The 20,295-nt window shown below is 43.2% G+C and overlaps 1 protein-coding gene across 11 annotated transcripts in view; it reads left to right on the top strand.

Annotated features, from left to right (window-relative positions):
* The window catches only part of LOC122784154 (neurexin-3b), a 279,349-nt gene that overhangs the window by 6,444 nt on the left and 252,610 nt on the right, over positions 1–20,295 (top strand). For all 11 annotated transcript variants that reach the window (XR_006362148.1, XR_006362147.1, XM_044049273.1 and 8 more), the window contains exons 2-5: positions 609–1,745; positions 6,799–6,816; positions 7,185–7,211; positions 8,431–8,442. Coding sequence is in view for 9 of the 11 variants with exons in the window: in XM_044049273.1 (XP_043905208.1) it covers positions 1,049–1,745; positions 6,799–6,816; positions 7,185–7,211; positions 8,431–8,442 (754 nt within the window). In the remaining 2 variants the exon portion in view is untranslated. The remainder of the gene's footprint in view (positions 1–608; positions 1,746–6,798; positions 6,817–7,184; positions 7,212–8,430; positions 8,443–20,295) is intronic.

The following is a 20,295-nucleotide window of genomic DNA, read 5'->3' as shown; positions in this document are numbered from 1 at the left end:
GATCTGTCAGAAAATGTCTTTGTGGTGGAGTCACCGTGTGGTAAAACTGTAACACTCAAAATTAGGATTTAAAATGCTGAATGATAATTTGTCAATCTTGACATAAAATGGGTAATCGGTAGAAATGGAACCCCGCATAAAATGCTCATAAACCTTTAATGGGTGTTATTAGTAGTTATTTAGTGTTTTTTAATGGCCACATGGAGAGTCAAATCTGCATTCAATGGCATTCTAAAATTCATATCATTTTGATCCAAACTCATTTGCAAGATTTTGTTTATCTACGAAATGTATTTTGTATTTGCCTTATATATCTGCACCCATTTTCTTTCAACGTTTTTCTGCATACAATTTTTTATTCATTTACTATGTGTATATATATATATACATATACAGTATATATATGTATATATATAGATATATATGTATATATATATAATTTCAAATATAATCTAAAAGTATTACAAAATGTGACCATTGATGGTGCATTTTGTATTTCTTGATAACCACTGTACTATATTACAGCTTTTATTTGCAGATAGCTGCATTTCCATGAGTTTTCACCCAAACTTTCCTTTCTTCTTCTTTTTCTTCTTGTGTGTGTGTAGTTCTTTCAGGAGTGTGTCTGAAGCTGGAGCTCAAACCATGGGGCAGGGAGCTGAACCAGCCATGAAGTTTGTGTGCTTTAATCCAGGAAGTCGCCTCAAAGAAGAATCACAAGAGGCCGCTCTGATCCACTGACACATCATCACCTTCATCGTAGCGCGTTCACCTGTCCACTGTGTGTGGAAATTTGATTTTTTTTTTTTCCATACACCTCTGCATAAACCTGGCCAAGGAGATTAGATACCGTCCATTATCAACATTAGATCTGCCTCCGAAAAAGAGAGGATATTGCATTCTCTGCTTGACTCTAAAATTATCTATGTGGAATGTAACATTGAGAAGATAAATCCTGGAGCATTGCCGTAACCAGATGTTATCATCACTTTGAGGATCTATCCCCAGTTCTAACTTTCTTCTGGTGCCCTGTGTTATTCTCTCTACAATGAATTCCAACAGCCTACCTGCTCATGTCCTCTTGCTGATAAGTACTGTGCTGGGCCTGGGTGTAGGTTTAGAGTTTACTGGCTCTGAGGGTCAGTGGGCTCGCTACCTGCGCTGGGATGCCAGCACCAGAAGTGACCTGACATTCCAGTTCAAGACTTCACAATCGGAGGGCCTGCTGCTCTACTTCGACGACGGCGGATTTTGCGACTTTCTGCTTCTCATGGTATCCGGGGGTAAGCTGCAGCTTCGCGTCAGCATCGACTGCGCCGAGACGACCGTCACCTCCGATAAGACGGTCAACGACAGTCGCTGGCACTTTGCCGCAGTCAACAGGCACAATTTGCGGACTGGCTTGGCTGTGGATGGCCGGACCAAGACGGAAGAGGTGCGTCCACAGCGTCAGTTCATGAAGATCGTGAGTGACCTCTTCCTCGGAGGGCTCCCGGGGGACATCCGCACGTCTGCTATCACCCTGCCTTCTGTCCTTGAGCTACCACCATTCAAGGGAATTATTACAGACCTCAGTTATGGGAGTAAGTTGCCCATGCTCATCAATAGCCAGAAAGTACGCTTGGAGATGATGGGCCTGTGTACGGAGAACCCCTGTGAGAATGGCGGGATCTGCTCGCTAGCAGATGGAGAAACCTACTGTGACTGCTCCAAAACTGGATTTGTAGGTCGATACTGCACTGAAGGTAAGTGGGCTGGCTCCAGAGCTTTCTGTGTCAAGCACTGAATATTGATTAAAATCTTTGTAAAAAATTCAGGGGGATCTCTTACAATTTAAGAAGAGGCCCGACAGCAGGTTTTTCTGCTTTCTTCTACGTAAACAGTAAAAACAAAGTTATATCAACTACTTTATGTGCAGCATAAGTACATTGTTAAATTGATTTTTGACACACTATAAATCTCAATAGAAAACCGCCGAAATTAGACGTAATTTCCATGACTATGTTGTTGTGCCTGCTGCACCTAATATGATTTGTGCCAACCCAAACCTGATTTTTGAAATGCCTTGAAAAATGTCTGTTTATTGGAAGCATTTACACAACATTGACATTTCTCTGCGGCACAAGCGTATGTTTGAAATATTGAACTTGATTCACACAGGACGTGCAGGAGTCGTGGCGTTTCTTTGCAGGTTGTTCATTTAAAAAGTCCTCATATTTAATGTGGGAGTAACATTTGAGAAGACGTGCTCAGCATCTCTTCTCCCCACGCAGTTGTTACTTTTGATGAAGATGGATATTAGCTGATTTGACTAAAATTACAATACTCTCTTCTCCATTAAGTGTATTCAGCTCTTGCAAGGTGGTGCAGGGACCTGAAGGTACATGTAATCTATGGATGAGAAACAACTTTGTCTTCTTTCTCTCTGCCTCTGTGCTAAGGCCAATACTTTTTCAGGGATTGTAATAAGATGCAGACAATATTCTACTAATTCTTTCTACATACTTTTAAAGTTATGACAAACATTTTTTTGTACTTTCAAATTAACCAGTGACAGTGATATAATGCAGGAACCACTTTTAAAAGTGGTTATTTCCCCTCCCACTCCATGAAATACTGAAAGATCATTTTGCTTGTACTCCACAATGCCATGTTGGTGGCTGCTTAATGTTTAAACCTACGTCTTTCAAAACCCAGCAGCCTTTAGATCAGTGCCAACTGACGCCAAGAATAACTGGCTTCATGCTTGGTACTGGATATGCCACATTTAAAAACAAACAATGTTTAGATCAGTAATTCAGAGGCTGAAAAAAAAATTTCTCTATGTTCTTCCATGCTTAATGCTTCTTTTTGGATGGTGAAGGATTACTTAGTGTGAACAGACCCATGTCAATTTCCCTCCACTTGACCCACTTCCTGCCTGCCTGCCCTAAATCACACTGACATGGTTAAAGGGGGACTCCATTTTGACCAAAACCCTGGGAACGCTCTCCGGACAAAAAGCCCATTTTCAACTGTGCCTACTTGGGATTTCATTATTTGTCATGATTATAGCACGCAGATTTCTGTGCATCGTTTTTTCTTCCATTTGGTTTCATAATATGGCTTTTCATTTTGCTGCTCAACCGAAGCTGTTTGGAGCTTAAATCCCAAGCGCTAGCCCGAGGCCTTGTTCAGGACAGCACGCAATGTGCTGGTTGCGGAGCAGTCAAGCGGACAGGCTGGACTTGCCCCCTTTTTTGTTCATCCCATTTGCTCATTGCCTGTGTTGAACAGTTGATGGAGAAGAAAGCAGAAGAGGAGGAGGAGGAGGAGGAGTCTGCATTTGCCTGCAAGCTTTCCGAGAGCCGATGTGGGAACTGTAACATTCTCATGTTGAAACGACCAAGGTTTTCAGTGTGTGCTTGCAACTCATCGAGACAGCTTGAACGAGGACAGAGACGGTCACATCTCAGCCGCAAGGCTGAGCAAGTATGACAAGTGAAAACTCCGCAGGCCTTTTGTACCCTAATTTGTCCCAGTAGGTTAGCTGTAGGACACAAACCAACCCCTGCTTACTCAGTCTGTCAGTCTGTCAATCTGTCTGTCTCTATCTCGCCCACACATCTGGTCCCACACTTACTCTCCATTTTCCTCTGTTTTCAGACAATGAAAGAGCCACTCAGGGAGAGTAGTCATATTTGCTTCCCGGCTGATCTGACTTTCCGCTCTTTTCCGCCTCCCCATTAAATGATGTGGTTGATTGTTGATTATGCCACAGAGACTGGGAACCATAATTAGGAGTATAATGAGAACAGAGATGGCCAATTTTCCTGGAAAATGCTTGCACAAACACCACCATCAATTCCGACTGTCTGCCAGTAAACTGGCACGGAATTTTATGTCGACGTGCCCACAAGTGATAGAGTCCTGTAAGCGAACCCTGGAGCACAGGGTGTTTGTGGGGCGATATGAACAACCACTTTGCACACCTGTCTGTGTTGGCATCCTGTTGCCCGTGCTGTACATTAACAGGAGACAACAGCAATCTGTCAAGCGTGTGAATATTTAAATGTTACATCATCAGACTGCAAGGGCCCGGGCCTTGCATGGATGCACGCTCTCACACGTATTTGCATTGCATTATCTTAGCACAGAAACACGCAGAGCAACGATGCCCCGGAGCTGCTCCTTAAAGTGGGCAGATGGCTGACTGACTGACGGAGTGAACTGGGCCTTGGAAGCATTTTCTTTCAGCTGCATTCTTACTGGTTGCTCGCTATAGCCCAGTGGCCAAGTGGGGAATATGAAAAGTGGGGCCGAATTAAGAAATAACATTTGAAATGAGAAAATAGCATGGGGAAAGTAGGGCTTGTTTGTTCCACTTGTGCACCGAAGAAACAACAGTCCCCTGAGTGTTTGCCCATTTCTTACTCGGCAGGACAGCTCCTGTGGAAGTATTATCATATCACGAGAAACTCGAGGCAGACCTGTCTCTGCCTGAGCTCCAGAAGCTCTCCCCAAAAGCGTCCAGCTCGGCTAGCAGCTTAGCACCATAAACAGTTGGCCATAAAACACATGTTCAGTCTCTCCTCCCATGTGGCTCAGGATGTATCAGCGTGACTAACTGTGTCAGGGCAATGAGCTGAAATTAGACACCACTCACCACTCACTCTTCACATGTGTTGACTTTGGCAGGCAAATTTGCTGCTGTAGCTTCTGACTTTTGTCTTGTGATGCGATGATAAGTCTTAAGCAGCGTCTTACTGCCTCGAGTCATGTTTAATATTAACTCCACTCCACTCTCGTCTATTAGCTGTGCAAATATCAGTATCTTTTATGGTAATGATCTGGATATTGTCCCTCTTCTTTTTTTTTCAGTGAAATGAATGGGGGTGACATTATGAAGTCCCTTCAATACCTTGGGGTTTTTTTTTAGGTTACAAGATATGCATAAGGTCAAGGTTATTAAAAGCTACTGTGGATGGTTTAATGAATATGTAGAGATGATTGCTCATACTCTCATACATCCTGCATTTGTAATGAACCGTTTAAGGCCCCTTTTTGCTTAGAAAATATTCACTGGTCTGATGGAAGGCTAGTAATTCAAGGCAAGGGCAAGCAAACTGTTAAGCAACTGCTGAAATGGTGCCTTGGAGCTTAGCTTTGGGGATTAATAAACAGACACGGGGGGGGGAGGGGGGTGAAATGACAGTTACAATAATATTACGATAGAAAGTAGGTCAGGAGGAAAAAATGGTGCAGGGAGTTGCCTGATTTCAGTGCAGAGGGCATTTGTGTCTAGTGCCCAAGCTGGAAATTATGCTTGGATTTGAGTGTTGAAGCTGCTGGTAAAACAGAGCAGGGGATTATACTCGGACCACATGTCGTCCACAGCACATTGGCTTGTTCTGGATGCTGTCGCATCAGGAGCAAAGGGTTTTATCTACATGGGAAACAGAGTGTTTCACACACAAACTCCCACACCCATAGACACACTGGACGCTGACTGAGCGCGAGCTTTTGCAAGGTCAGAAAATAAAAGTGTGTGTGTGTGCTCAGTCAAGCACATATTCTGGGTTCCTAATTCCCCCTGTTCCATAAAGCGAGAGGTGCGCCGCTGTCCATCAGCTGGCCACTGTCTCCCATCCCCCCCACTTCCATGCTTTGTCCTTCCCTTTCCTCTACCAATGTCATCCTTTCTCATGTGGGAGGAGAAGCAGCAGCCATTTTGGAGGACTTCCCCAAAGGAGAGTGGAGCAAATCTTCAAAACCCCCCCCACCTCCACCACCACCACCACATCACCAAAAGTGATAATGTCGAGACTGTTCTATTTAACATTCAATAATGACTTTAATCAGTTAATGAAAAGAAAAGACCAGGCGTCTATGATGGTGATCACGGCAGTCAAAATTACATCTGATACTGTATATTAGAGCTGACACTTAATTAAAATTTGGTTCATTTCCTCGTGTCAGTCTCTGATACTATTTAGAGGCTCTCATTACAGAAATGTCCCATTTTAAGGTGTAAAACATTACGGGTGAAGCTAAAGTCATAATGCGACATACAGTACGGCGTATGTCCTTATATACGAATGAAGCTGTGATCTCGCTCATGTCTTATGTGCCCCAAATCAGACTGGCGTGTTTGATAACCACAGGGTGTCATCCACGGCTGTGATCCTTGTGAGGAAGTTTGCTTCAAGAGATGAGGCTTAACGTGTGCTGCGTTTTTCTTTTGCCGCGCCAAACTGTGAGCGCCCGGGAATCCCACGGAGAGCGTTCCCCTGAGAAACCGCGAGGGGTGTGTTGAATTTGGGTTAGCAGTAAAGGAAAACATTGCTGTGTGGGTCAAAGAGGCAAAAGTGGAAGTGGAGGGAAAAGGATATGGGTCTGAGATGAAGCGTCCTGAGATCCACAAACCTCACGACACGATAAATCCTCCAGATTTACGGCTCTTCTCATGTGCGTGAGGCCGCCTGTGTGATACAAGACGCAGAATATTATGTTGCCGTAACGATATTCAAAAAAGAGTTGATTTCCAAAGGTGTCGTGTCAATCTGGTTCCCCCCCCCCTCAAAGGATGGGAACAGATTATGCTTTAAGTGTTTTCTCTCCACAGGGATTTATACTGGAGTATTGCTTTTGATCAGGCATGTCAAGGGGCAGTTCTTTGCCCCTTACATGACAACACAATGCTTAGACGTGTGCTATGTTTTGCATGGTAGACCCACATGCAAAAGTGCCTGTAGTGTGAAACTAATGCGGGACCTCTCTTTGCTCTCTCTTTCTCCCTTTCTTCTGACACGTCCACAGCAGTCCAGAAAATCCCAGGTGAGTCAGGTCACTCTTTCAGTTTAACTGTAACAACTGTGTAGCCTGTTTAAACCAACACGAAGGCGTTCACTTTGAAATAGCGAGCAGGAATGTACCAGTGATCTTGTTGTAACTGACATTTTTATTCCGTAAACAACCTGCAGAGCTACTTTATATTCAAATGCAGCATTGCTCTCTTTATTAGTCATTTGTTTCTTCCAACACAAAGCTTCCAAATGCACCTGGGAAAGCTTTTGCTCTTAGTGTGATCGCCATGGTTTGCCGTCACGCAAAGCATGCATAATGACAATACGGGAGTAGTATTGGTGTGCTGCTGTTCCTCAAATGTTCTCTCTCTTCCCGTGTGTTTGATGTTTCTCTTCAAGGCCTCGCACACCTGAAGGCAGAGCAAGGTACTTTCTTTTATTCTTTGTGGCTCTCTTGTCTTTTTCTTCTCTTCACTCACCGCCTGGCTTGGTTTTGGGGTGTATATTTGTGCTGTGTGCCTTCACTACCTGTCCATGTGCATTTGTGTGTTGCACTGCTCCCATTGTTGCTGCAGAGATGTGGGAGGGGATGTGAGTGTGTGTGTGTGTGTGTGTGTATTGGTGAGGAAAGGTGCATGGCCGCACGGCATATTCCTCACGTCGCCTTCTATGCTATGTCTCCCCGTGTGTCTCCTCACCCCTCGTTCCACCCTCTGTTTCTGTGTATTATAATTGTGGTTCCCTTCACGGTGCCACAGCTAAAATGCAGTGACACACTCTCCTGTTCCAGCTCATCCTCTGCAGTGAGTAGGTCGTGGAGGAAGGATGAAAAGTAGGAGAGGATGAATAAGGGGAATCAGTGGGATTGGAGACACAAAGGATTCATATTTGAGATAAAAAGAGGACGAAGGAAGATAAGGAAGAACTGTTGGATAATGCAAAATGACCTAAACTTATCTATTAGTATTTGGAACAGGAAGAAAAGAGACTGTCTGAACATTTATCCACAAACATCTCTTCACTTGAATAAAGTTAGCAAGCTGTTTGCACGCAAATGTAAAATAAATTCCCATTGTGGTTTCACATATAGTTCAACGCAGCAATCGCTGACTGGACAGTGCTGACCTTTACGATAACAGTGATAACTGCAGCGGTCCAAAATTGAGGGCTACATTAGCGGCGCTGTAAGCTTTTTCTTCATTGCTTTCCTTTTTTCCTCCTCTGAATAACAATGGAGGTCAGTAGAGCATTTTATTTAAATTTCCATTTTCCTTCAAACACGACTGGCCTCAGTAGCCGCTGCGTATCCCTCACATCAGCAAACTCTCGGTACCGTTTATATTCAGACGCTGTGCAAATACATTTTGATGTGCACATTTCTGGAGAGGAAGTTTGCTGTAAGAAAACACAGAACGGGGGAATTGCAATGTGTTGGTTGTCCGCTGCGCTTGTTTTTGCGTCTCTCATCTTGTCACCATGTGCATGATTGTCAACATTCTGCATGGAAGTGTCAGTTGTCAGTGTACAAGCTCATTTGTAGACTAATTGTTGGTACGTTTTGCTGTCTTTCTCCGGTGCTCTTCGCGGGACGACACTCTTCCCTCTTTTACCTCTGCGGGTCCTCTCTCCTCTTCAAAAACTGTAGGTAGAAGCAAAGGTACAGCAAATCCCTTTATTCTTTTTTACTGACTTTTCTTTGCGCTTCATGAAATGTGTTGAATGTCATGTGCGTTCATTAATGTGCGGCGGATAAGCTCATCTGTGTGTGTCACATATAACACTCGTCATATATAAGTGATGAAAGTTGCAGTTTGCTCTTCAATAGGTCATCCAGCGCAATCAATATTGAAAATGGATTATCTGTATGAAGATGCAGTGTGTGTGTGTGTGAGCACTTAATTGGATGTGACAGTTCTACTACGGCTGAAAAGGAGCTGATTGGTGAATTTGACCTGACATTTGGCTGCATTCGAATGAGGTCATAGCAGTGGGCTTTATGTGTTGCTGCTGTTGTGCAGAGAATCTTCTCATCATTCATTTACAAAGGCAACGCGATACATGGTGTGTAGTTGTGTGTGGTGATGCATGTCGTGTGTGTGCGTTGGTCTGTTTTAGCAAGATAGAGCAGATCGGTGAATTATGATAATGGTGGACATCCGTTTAAAACAAAGGTCTGACTCTTGACTGAAAGGTTACGCGTGAGTCACCGATCTTCCCTTCTGCTGTTACCCTCTTGGTTACTGTTGCTATGCCCGTTCGGCTTCTTGTTTACCGAGAGAGGGAAGACGGTTTCATTACTCGAAATCATTATTTGTTGTTGAAACAGTTGGTCAAACTTCGAGGGAGCGGTAAACACACTCTCTTGCTGAAGGTTTTTTCCCCCCCAATTTGAATCTTCTTCTTTGTACAAGGCTTCTTAAAAAATGCACATGATGGCTACACACATGCTACATGGGAAATGACTCATAGACAAGTCAGAGGCCTCGCTTGCGGTAAGTGTAAAGTGTAATTCAAACAGGACCGTATAACTTACACGCAGAATATTTGAATATTCATGTTTTCAAACGGTGTGCTTTGATGCAAAGTCGCCGGCATGTTTGGCAGCTGTCACACTGTCTTGGATAGTGTTGTTGACGTTGTTCAAGCATAAACATCCCCAAATCAGCATCCTATCACATATCATCTCCACACGTCAGCGTAAGGGTTGGTAAACATACCAATTTTATTTTTTGGCAGAGCACTCGCAGCGTTTTAAAGGCCAAGCATACTAGCTCTCATCAGCCTCGCGTTGCCCACATCTTCATGTGATGAGACTAATGTGAGAGGAGGTGTTGAGGCAAACCAAGAGCAGGATTCCCTTCATCTTATCTCAACAGCGAAGGGCTGATTAGTGCGTAGTGAGAGGTCCAACTGTGGTTTAGTTGTTGGGCTTGTTGCATAACAGAAATAAGAAGGACCCGCGTTTGATGCATGGCTTTCTATGTGGTGTAAGCAGGGGCGTCCTGCGGGTGTTCCACTTCCCTCTAACATCAATCAGAGAGGGTTTAAATTACACTTGGGTGTACATGTGAATGATTGTCTCCGTGTTAACCCTGCTGCGATACTAGGACAGGCTGCAGAGTGTTGTGTGGGAATGAATTACTACCTCGAGAAAACAAAAGAGTAACCGTGTCAGAAATGTGGCTCAATATTAAATCATTAGCGACGCGAAGGAGTGACTCGACGAGGCTGCGTTTGGGAAAGTCTGAGATCATGATTTTTAAAATGAGGATGTGCCTTCCAGCAGGTCCCTGTGCTATTAGATTAATGTCTCTGCAGATGTGTGTATGTACTTTAACGGCACAGTGGTCAGAGGGCACGGTAAGTGGGCGGCTGGGGAGACCAGAGAATAAACCCAAGATGAGGAACTAGAGACAAAGAAAGAAAGACAAAACAAAAAGTATGGAATGCTGCAGATGAAGAGACCACAGGAACATGTCAGTGTTTTTAGGCCTTGTATTTCACATGGACCATATGGAGCTGCTCGTTACCCCTTTAATCAAAACTGGGGCTGATGCCACATGTACCCAAGCCATCTATTGCAACTTTTGGCCACTTGCAGTGAGACAGGCCCTGATTGTTCCTGGGTCAGAGATGCAACTCTGTTTGATGCATAGCTTTGGCGATATACTAGCTTTTTGGAAGAGATGGCAGTGGACCAGAGACTGTGCTCTAGTTTGCAGCAGTGCTCCAGTTAGCAACAAACTGCCCTTAAACCTGCAGATACATTCAGTTTATGACACAAACACATACAATAACAAAACAGTGTTGTATAGTTCACTGCCCTGTTTTTCGAGATTACTTATGTTCACCTGAATGCAAATAATAACCTGATAATCTTCTTAATCTCTGCTTGAGGGATGAATAATACAAATGAAGGACTCTTTCCTCTACCAACAAACAGTCTGGCTGTGTGAATGTCTGAATCATACCTAAATATGTCATCTCCATAATGAGAGCTGATTATGATGCCTTGCATCTGTGCCCTGTGGTGATTGCGGGCATGACCAGAACTGCACAAGTGAACAGAACTGCAAAGTGTTGGAATTAAAAGATATTATTGTCAGGCAGAAGTACATGGTTGTTTGCCATAAATCCCCCCCAGAAACAGCTGGTTTTGCTAAAAAGGTCTTTGGCCTGCACTGCATAATTGCAGTACTGCCCTAAAGTGGTGATAAATAAGTCGATCGTAGACGTTTCAAACAGGCTGTTGTCTTCAATTAGTACCATCCATTTTATAAGAAGACATTTATAAACAGACACTGATTCTGAAATGGAGAACAGTCCACATTGTGCTGTGTGGTATCATTGAGTGAACTCCACTAAATATTGACAAGAGGAGATAGGGTGGGAAATAATCGGCAGGCATTATCAAGGTGAAGGCTGCAGTGCCATTTCCAAGCCTGTGACCCTGTCGGCTAATATTAAATATTATCACTGAGATTTAAAGCCCATGGAACCAGAGCTAGACTCATATTTTGACTAAATGTGTGACGGTGGGCGGGCCTGATGCTCGGTGCTGGACGGAGCGGTTTTTATTGTAACTCCACAGCAAGAGTTGCTAAAGTGAGATGATGTCTGCCATCTCTATTATTGGCTGCCAAAAAAACATCAACAACAGGGAGAACAACATTGGCTGAGAGTTCTGCTTTGGCTGCGTAGTTTTGGCACTAAACGCATGCCTGTGATTTGATTGGGTTGCACCTGTGTGCGATTATTTGCATAACAAGGGACCCACAATGCAGCTCAGCCCTTCAAAATGAATGGCAGGCATTTTAGTTGAGGCCTCGATGGCGTACGTCTGAGTCGTACACATACGAGGGCTACACGGAGGTGAAGTGGATGGCATTGTTGTCTCTTGACTCTACTCGCTTCTGCAAAGCGACTGCCGTGCACTGATAGGTCAGAGGGCCATCACAGGAAGAATCAATCGAAACAATGTCGAAGTGTAGATCAGTTAAAAAGACTTAACAGTCCTGAAAATGTGGGTTAATCTCCAACATTTAGCAAGGAAAAGTCTAAAATCTCATCATTGAACAGAGGAGTCTGGTGTATTTAGCGATCGCGAGCGGCGAGCGGCATCACAAACCCTGCCGTTGTATTTCAGTGACTGGAGGAAGTACTGAACTGAAGTACTTAATTTGATTCTAATGATTCAGTACACTGAAAATAAGTCACTAGTTTGTCGTGTATAAAACAAAGTCACGGCCGTTTCATGCAGCCGCTGTGATGACCCCGCCCACATTGAGGAGGTTCTATTCATTTCATTCATTGTAATGGAAATCCAACCAAACTGTGTAGAGCCGAGGGGAGGCGTGGCGAGCTGGGACCATGTCGTTGAAACACGTTGGATGTGGTTCTGCCCATGTACGAGTGGGTCCTCACGATCCAAAAATATACAAATTAGGTCAACCAGACACTGAAACCATAACCAAAAAACCATAGGTGTGTGTATGAGAGTGAATGGTTGTTCATCCCTGTATGTTGGCCCTGCAATGGCCTGGCGACCTTTTCTGGATGCGCGCAATGAATGAATGAAAGTACAAATTAAAAACACTGCATTTTTGATTAAGTCACGTAGATTTTTGAAGATGAAACAAAATGTGAGGTTTTAGGCCAGTCATATTCACACAGTGCTCACAGAGGCTCTATGTTTTCACACTGTGAAATATGGAAGAGGCTCAGTTATGTTATGGGAATGTTTTCCTGTGTGTGTGTGTGTGTGTGTGTGGGGCACAGGCTGCTTTGAGTCTGTGCAGTGCATCCGAAAGCAGCCAAGAATGATGGAGACAGAAACAGTGGGCTGTTTTGAAGTGTCCTGATCTTCATCCAACTGAACATCTGTGGAAAGAGGTGAAACTTGCAGTTGGGAGAAGACGTCCATCAAACTGGAGAAAACTGGAGCAGTTGTTTTTCAGCGAGAACTCGATCTACTAACTGTTCTAAAAGAACTAAAAAATAAACTAGAAAGCACGAGATTACTGTTGTTTTGTGTGCTATAAAATATTACATAGTACATTTGTTTACCATGTTCTGTTTGGTCATTTATGCTGTAAAATATAATTAAAACATCATTATTCAACGATGTGCTTTCAAATCAGGATTTGACAACAATAGCCAAGGCCAGAGATGACAGACTAAGCCTCAGCCCACAGCTCCCAGCATTACCTAATGACTTTACTGTGAACACTGAAAATATAGGTACAGTATTCATAAAATAATAATGGTCTTCTTTTTGGCAGTTATGATTAGAGAAGCCCTCACTTTTACTAGAATGCACTAATTGAATTCAATTCACGTAACATTCCTGAATAGTTTTGGCACGATTATTATTATTTTGAATGTAGGTCAGCCATTTTCAAGACATGTGTTTGATAAATGAACTGCATTTTATTTAATACAGCAGAAGCAAGAGGCTGAAAATCTATTTGCCAACCCTAAAACATCATCATTTGTCGGTGTCCACCCATCCTGTGGGACTCAGTATTGAGAGGATGTCAGCGGGTTGAACTGGGGCAGAGCACTGCTGTAGCTGGGTTGGCTTTAACCGGTCAGTGGGGTCAAGTCCACTTTGGAGGAGCTATGAGGGCGAAAGAGGAGTAAAGTGCGGTGAAGGAGTTCAGCCACGAAGGCTTAAGTCTGAGAACGTCCACGTCTGGAGTCACTCTCCCTAATTATCCCGTCAAAGTGCTGCCACTAAGTTTACACTGACACAATTTGACTGTCTGCCTCTGTCTCGCACACACCGTTTCTATGTCTGTCTCCCTCCTCCTCTGTATATTCTCACCCCGCCTGTCACCTCTCCTCTGACTTTGACTCCATCTCTCTCACACACACACTCTCTGCCCCCCACCCTATTCATCTCTGTCAGCTTCGGTATTCTTGTTAGCCTTTCTCACTTTTCTCTCCTCTCCTCCCCTTTACTCTTCATTTTTTGTGTCTCGCCAGTTCAAAGTACTGTGGACATTTCCCGAGTCTCACATCCCAGTCAGACTCAAGATGGTAGCACTGTTCTGTTGCTTACTGCCCTCAGATGCTGCCAGGCTTCAGTGGGATTTATTTATTTCTCTACAGCTCTGTCCATACCCTTCCCTACAGACACTTTTTGGGGGAGTTCTTTTCCACTACTACACCAGAGACATCTTTGATTTCTTAGTGACTTTTTAGCAGTTGACATTCGGCCCACGATGCACAGCAGAGTACTTTACAACATACTACTGCCGGGTTCTTAGTGCTGTCGCAAACAATGTGTTAAGTGCCACGTTTGCATAATTATTTTATATGCCGAGCAAATATGATTGAACTGCTGCTTTTTTCAGGAGAATAATGTGTTTTTTATCCTTTCAAAATTAGCCGGAGGCATGAAATGACGCATTGACACCTGTCAGCGACAACAGCGTAAACAGAAAAATAATGGGTATTGGTGTTTTGATGTGAGCCACTTGCAGGTCTTCGGGAGCGTTACAGCATGTGTGGAGTTCTCTGATTAAAACGCGTGATTTGTCTCAATTCGTGTTGCCTAGTGTCGATTTGGGCTGAAGAAAATCTGGAGTTAGGAGTTAGAAAGAAGAGACTGGTCCCTGTGAGAGAATGAATAAAGGTTTATTTCAAATATGTTGAAGAACGGAATATAAACATTTTTCAGCTTGAGGCGTCATTAATCACTGCGAGTATTTCACACCTGAATCCTTTATTAAAGTGTCTTCTCTGTGGATAATATAGACTCCGGGTTTGGACTTGTGATGCAACAATTATGGTGCAGTTTATGTTTATGGAAAAACCACCGTCTCACTTTTCAACACTTTAGAATAAAATTCTATATAAATGAACATCTTTAGCATCATGTTGTTTTGGAGAACATTATTGGTGCAATGCAAAACTCTTAACTCGGCAAGTGACATTTTTATATTTGATTCAGTCCCATACCAGCTCAGAGCTTTATTAAGCAACTTGTCAGTAATTATTGTTTAACGTAGTCATTAGTGTGTTACCTTCACTTAATCATGTTGCATGACATTTAATGTCTTGGCCCTTTTAAGTCTTGCAGATTGCATTATCCATTCTTCAACGACTGATCATTCTTTGAGTATCCAAACGTTCTCCAACTTGAGGCAGTTCTTTTGAGTGGAATCATCGCTTAAGTCCTTGGCTCCTCGGTTGAACATAGCCGTGTAGCTGTTATTTAATGTTAGGTGGCGGGGGAAAGCCATTAGCTCTAAACCACAGGCTCTGATTAGTGAGTCTCCAGTGTCGCTCAAGGTGACCAAAACATTACATTACATTACATGCATTCTGGATGAGTTGCAGAGGTCGTATGGCACATGCAGGGAGACCAGCCAGGAGGGAGTTGCAGTAATCTTGAGATGACAAGAGCCGGGACCAGAACCTGTGCCGCCTTCTGGGTTAGAAGAGGCCGTATCCTTCGGATGTTGTGCAACATGTATCTGCAAGATCTAGCTGTTGCAGCAATGTTGGCAGCATCTTGCTGTTTGTACTCCCCAATTTCTTAGTGTCCTTACCGAAAAATGGAGAGTTTCAGTTTCACTAGCTTCTTGATTTCGATGTCAAGCGTGAACAATCCGTGAATGTAGCTGAGGTGCTGTCAGCTGAGAGGGATACAACTGTCCAAAACAGCAGACTTTTGGGGAACACTCTTGAGAGCTATAGGTAATATGAAGAGGAGCAACAATGCTTTGTTTCTACAGAAGTCACCGCTGATAGATTCCCCGCTGTTGTGCTTCTCAAAAGAATTAAATCAGGACAAATGTTGGAAAATGAGAGAATTATTCCATCCGTGTCCTTTTACGAGGCATGAGGCCTGGTGTGTACACTTCAGACTTTGGGACTCAGAGCATCAGCTGGTACTTATTGGCCTTGGCGTGTGTCGGCAGTGCTGTTGATAAACGGCTATTAGCGGCCAGACGCTCACCCCGAGATTGAGTTAAACTTTTTTTTTCTCTCCGTCTGAAACAACAACAGTCCTTGTGATGGGTTTCAAAGTAGCTTAGAATTGAGGGCAACGGTCAAGTCGTTCGCAGCGTTCACCGTCTGCTGCTGAAGTAGTCCGGAGATATGAGGCGCAAACGCACACCCCACCGGGTTTCCCCGTGCAGTTCGGTTCATAGAAAGTGGTCGCGTCAAAGCCAAGATAAATTATATAGTTTACATTGTTCTCTGTCTTTGTTTGTGTCTGTCGTTTCCAATTTTGTCTGAGCAATTTGCTGCATCTCTGCTTTCTCAGACGAGGGGCAGAGGTTCACAAAACATTATCAGCTACATTGCACAATTCTTATGACTGATTCCAGCTTTACGATAGTCCCCCTCACACACATTTGCCTTTTATTTTTCACTTTCTTTTGACCTTGTGCTCTCTTTACTCCCCTCCTCCCTCTCCCTCCCTCTCTCTCTCTCTCTCTCTCTCTCTGCCGCTGACCTCTGGGTGTAGCCGAGCAAAACTGATTCCCACTTTTTCACGGATCATGAGTGCGTCAGCGGTTATGCAACAGTGAGGAGAAAGAGGAGGAGAAAACAAACGTGAGAGAGAGAGGGAGAGAGAATGTGAATGTGTAACATGTGTCATATTTGACCGTTTTTATTTGCATGGCTGCTCATCACCAACAAGCCCATTTTACACAGAACATCATTGTACATGTTGCATATACGGTTATTGCCCATCTGCTGCGTCATGGATACAAATTGTAGCATTCTTACCCTTTGTAGTATTTTAATCCGTAGTGATCACACTGCGCTGCAATTAACTGTTATCATGACGCATAAAATGCCTGTATGAGCCATATACACCCACATTAGTGGTTGAAAATGAGCAAAACGTAGCAAAACATGGTCGTCACGTGGGAGCAGTGTGAACACATTCGGCTCATAACCCAAGAAGGATGCGCAGCGATTGTTTGCAAACTGCCTTAGACCTTATGAGTAGGATTTATGTGGAAGAAGTAGGTTAAGATGTGGCTTGAAGGGCTCTATTGTTAGAGTCCAAGTATGAGCACAGAAAGGCTTAGGAATATGTGGAAGTCAGTGTGCGTGCGTGTGTGTGTGCTTGTGCAAAGTGTTTATGTGTGTGTCGTCGCGGAGGGATGACACGTGTAGATGTGATGGCTGCAGCCATGCATAGATGTTCACACCAGGGAGAAAGTAAACAAACATGGCAGCAGAATTGTAACAAATGCAGAAACCACTGCCTGTCTCATGCTTTCTGTTCTCTCTTCTCTTTTTTTTCCCCCCTTTATTGAATTCATTACATCCGTTACCTCAGCCAATGAGCTTGTTTTGAGTGCAGTTTTTCGCCCGTTAGTCAGCGTTATATCTCAGAAGCTACTTAAAAGTTTTCAGCACACGTCCGTGCAACAAATCCCCTGACTGTCAAACTCTAAAGCAAAACAGAATCCTTTTAGTTATTTTATGTGACGTACAGTTGCGGCCATGGTCAGCAGAATTTACACCAACATATGATCTCAAAATAAAAACGACGATAGCTATTCCCTGTAAGTGTTCTGCGGCCTATTTGCTATTTAAATTGGTGTTTACCTTTGTATTGTAGACTTCGGTCGGTGCAAATTTTATCACAGAGCAAGTTGACAAACCGTGATTATATTTCACATCTAATAAATATTTAATGCTTGTAACTCAGCAGTTGCGAGACAAACTGATTTTATATTTTTGTATTACCAGGATTTCGGTTCCTCGCATATCTGCACCTTCTGCTGGAGGTTTGCAATGTTCCCTGTATTCATTTGTTATTGTACCCGAGCTTCAGAGGTGTCATAGTGAGGGGAATAACTGCAGTAAGTACCCAGAGCTCCAACACGGGGCAGAGCTGTCAGAAACCTGGAAAGTCTTCTGTAAGGATTTTTCAACTTTACAGTCGGTCGCCAAAAGGGACACGAAACAAAGGCAGAGAGGACGGTTATTATACCCAGCAAAGGTCCACAGCCAGAATAAAACAATGGAGCTTTGGTTATTCAACATTCAAAACAAAAACACATTGAAAGGATGGGTTTGTATTGGCAATTTGTACCTTAATATTATGACGATTACAGTCAGCTGAATAAATGACACGAGGTGGGACTGAACAATTAATTGCTTTCAAATTGAAATGTCAGTGTTGTTGGTTCTGATTGTTGAAAGGGACGGGTAAGAGTCAGCACATTACCCCTATTCTGGCCTCCCTCCACTGGCTGCCTGTGCATTTTAGAGTCCATTTTAAGATTCTTTTATTTGTTTTTAAATCTTTAAATGGTCTCGCCCCGCTTTACCTCTCTGAGCTTCTCCATCCCTACGCTCCTGCCCGGTGTCTCAGGTCAGCTGACCAGCTGCTCCTGGAGGTACCGAGGTCTAAGCGGAAGCTCAGAGGGGAAAGAGCTTTTTCCATTGCCGGTCCCAAACTTTGGAACGTCCTCCCGCTCCACATCAGACAAGCCCCCTCACTGTCCATATTTAAAACTCATCTTAAAACTCATTTTTATTCCTTGGCTTTCAACTCAGCATGAGACTTTAGTTTTTTATTGTTTTTATTTCTCTAATATTTTTATTGTTTTAACATTCTTGTTGTTTTACTGTTTTTATTGTTTTAGTATTTTAGTATTTGTATTGCTTTACTTTTTGTTTTATTTCTTTTCATGTACAGCACTTTGTCTCAGCTACGGCTGCTTAAAGCGCTTTATAAATAAAGTTGAGTTGAGTTGAGTTGAGTTAGCAGGGTTATTGAACTGCTATGGTGCTTCATCCTTATGGTATTTTGAGCAAAGCATGTCACTGATATGTTCATTAGGACACCGGGGAACTATTTTAATTGGGGAAATAGGGTATAATATGTCCCCTTTAAGTTCCCTTGCGTTAGAATTTAGCTTTTCCTTAAGGTTTTAAGTGTTTTTAATCTATCAGCACAGTGGATATTGAACAGACACTTCACAACAAATGTTCATTGCAACATCTGTCAAAGAACTTGTAATGTTAGTCTATATACATTTGTATGTTTTAGTTGACTTGGCTGCATTTGCTGCCTTGTTTAAACCAAATAAAACCCACAATTAACATAGTTTTATAAAACCTCATGTATAGTGTAAGTACACTGTATATTTAACAGCCGGATAACTACATTAGTGTTTACTTATTGATTCAGTTTTTTTTGTAAAGACGGATGTATTTAAGAAAGTTTATTTTATTAATCCCCTTAGGGAAAGTATTCCTCTGCATTTTGACCCATCCTAGAATTAGGAGCAGTGGGCTGCCACACTGAGTGGCACCCGGGGAGCATTGGGGGGTTGGGTACCTTGCTCAGGGGTACCCCAGCCCTTTTTGGCCGGGTGGGGATTTGAACCGGCGACCTTCTGGTTACAAGTCAAGTTCCCTCAGGTATATACTTACACAGTAAGTGTAAGTAAGACACTGCTCTGAAAATCTCCAGTAGCCTCCAAGTGCAAGGTCCATTCACCGTTAAAAACAAAATGCATGCGAGTCCGCCGTCAAAGTGAAAGGAAGATATGCTTCTTCTGTCGTTCTGCCTTTTTGTGCTTCCCCTGCAGCCTCCTAAGCGTTCGTGTCTCTTCTTTCTCTCCTGATTTTGAGGTTGCTCCTGCATCCGTCTGCGCGAACACTTCAGTGTGTTGTGTTGAAGTGTGGCGCTCGTACCGTGTGTGTGCTCTGCCAACATTCTGGCAAAAAAAAAATGAAGCTTGACCCGGGAACTATGATGAAGGCAGTGAACCAGAGCTAATAGAAGAGAAGGAAGGAAAGAAGTGAAAGGGATGAGAACAGAGGACGAAGGACAGGCTTTAGTGAGGTGAGGAATGCAAACCTTCCATGGTGCACCTTTAGAGAAGGATGAATATTCCTTGACAGCCTTGATTATAATTAATGGCTTTTGGACTGAAGACGAACATTTCTGTGCACGCAAGCATGTTTGAGTGACAGACTTTGTACTAATCATTTTATAATCATATTTAAATGACTTTTATTTCAAAACATACAATTCTCCCAGGTTGGTTGCAAAAGAGCAATGTTAGCCAAATACTAAAATAGGAATGCATGCAGTTGATATTCACTGAACAAATAACCATGCCCACATGTTAATACGTTGATGTGCGGCAAAAAAAAAAGCTTGTAATTGGATATTCAAGCAAGGGAACTGCAGCAAATTTTGTACCACAGAGAGAAATTATCTTTACTTGAATATGATTTTCTCTCTGCCCCCAATTAACTGGTAGGTTGAGGTGTCGTGTGGCTTCAAAGATGCCCAGCGTTTGCTTGGCTATAACCCAAATTAAAGAGCCTCTCTTAGCCTCACCCTAACCTCTCAGAGTGAAACACGGTAGGAGCCACGTAGCAGACGAATACCCTTGCTGTGGCAGAGCCATTATGCAGATTATATGCTAATGAAGTCATTTGATTTGGTTCTGCATAGGGTGCACTGTACTGAGGGACGATAATCAAGCTCTGATAATCTCCCAGTGCT

This window comes from Solea senegalensis, linkage group LG17 (genome assembly GCF_019176455.1).
Source record: "Solea senegalensis isolate Sse05_10M linkage group LG17, IFAPA_SoseM_1, whole genome shotgun sequence".
Lineage (NCBI taxonomy): Eukaryota > Metazoa > Chordata > Actinopteri > Pleuronectiformes > Soleidae > Solea > Solea senegalensis.
The sequence above is the reverse complement of the archived record's forward strand: the minus strand, read 5'-3'. Positions and strand labels throughout refer to the sequence as shown.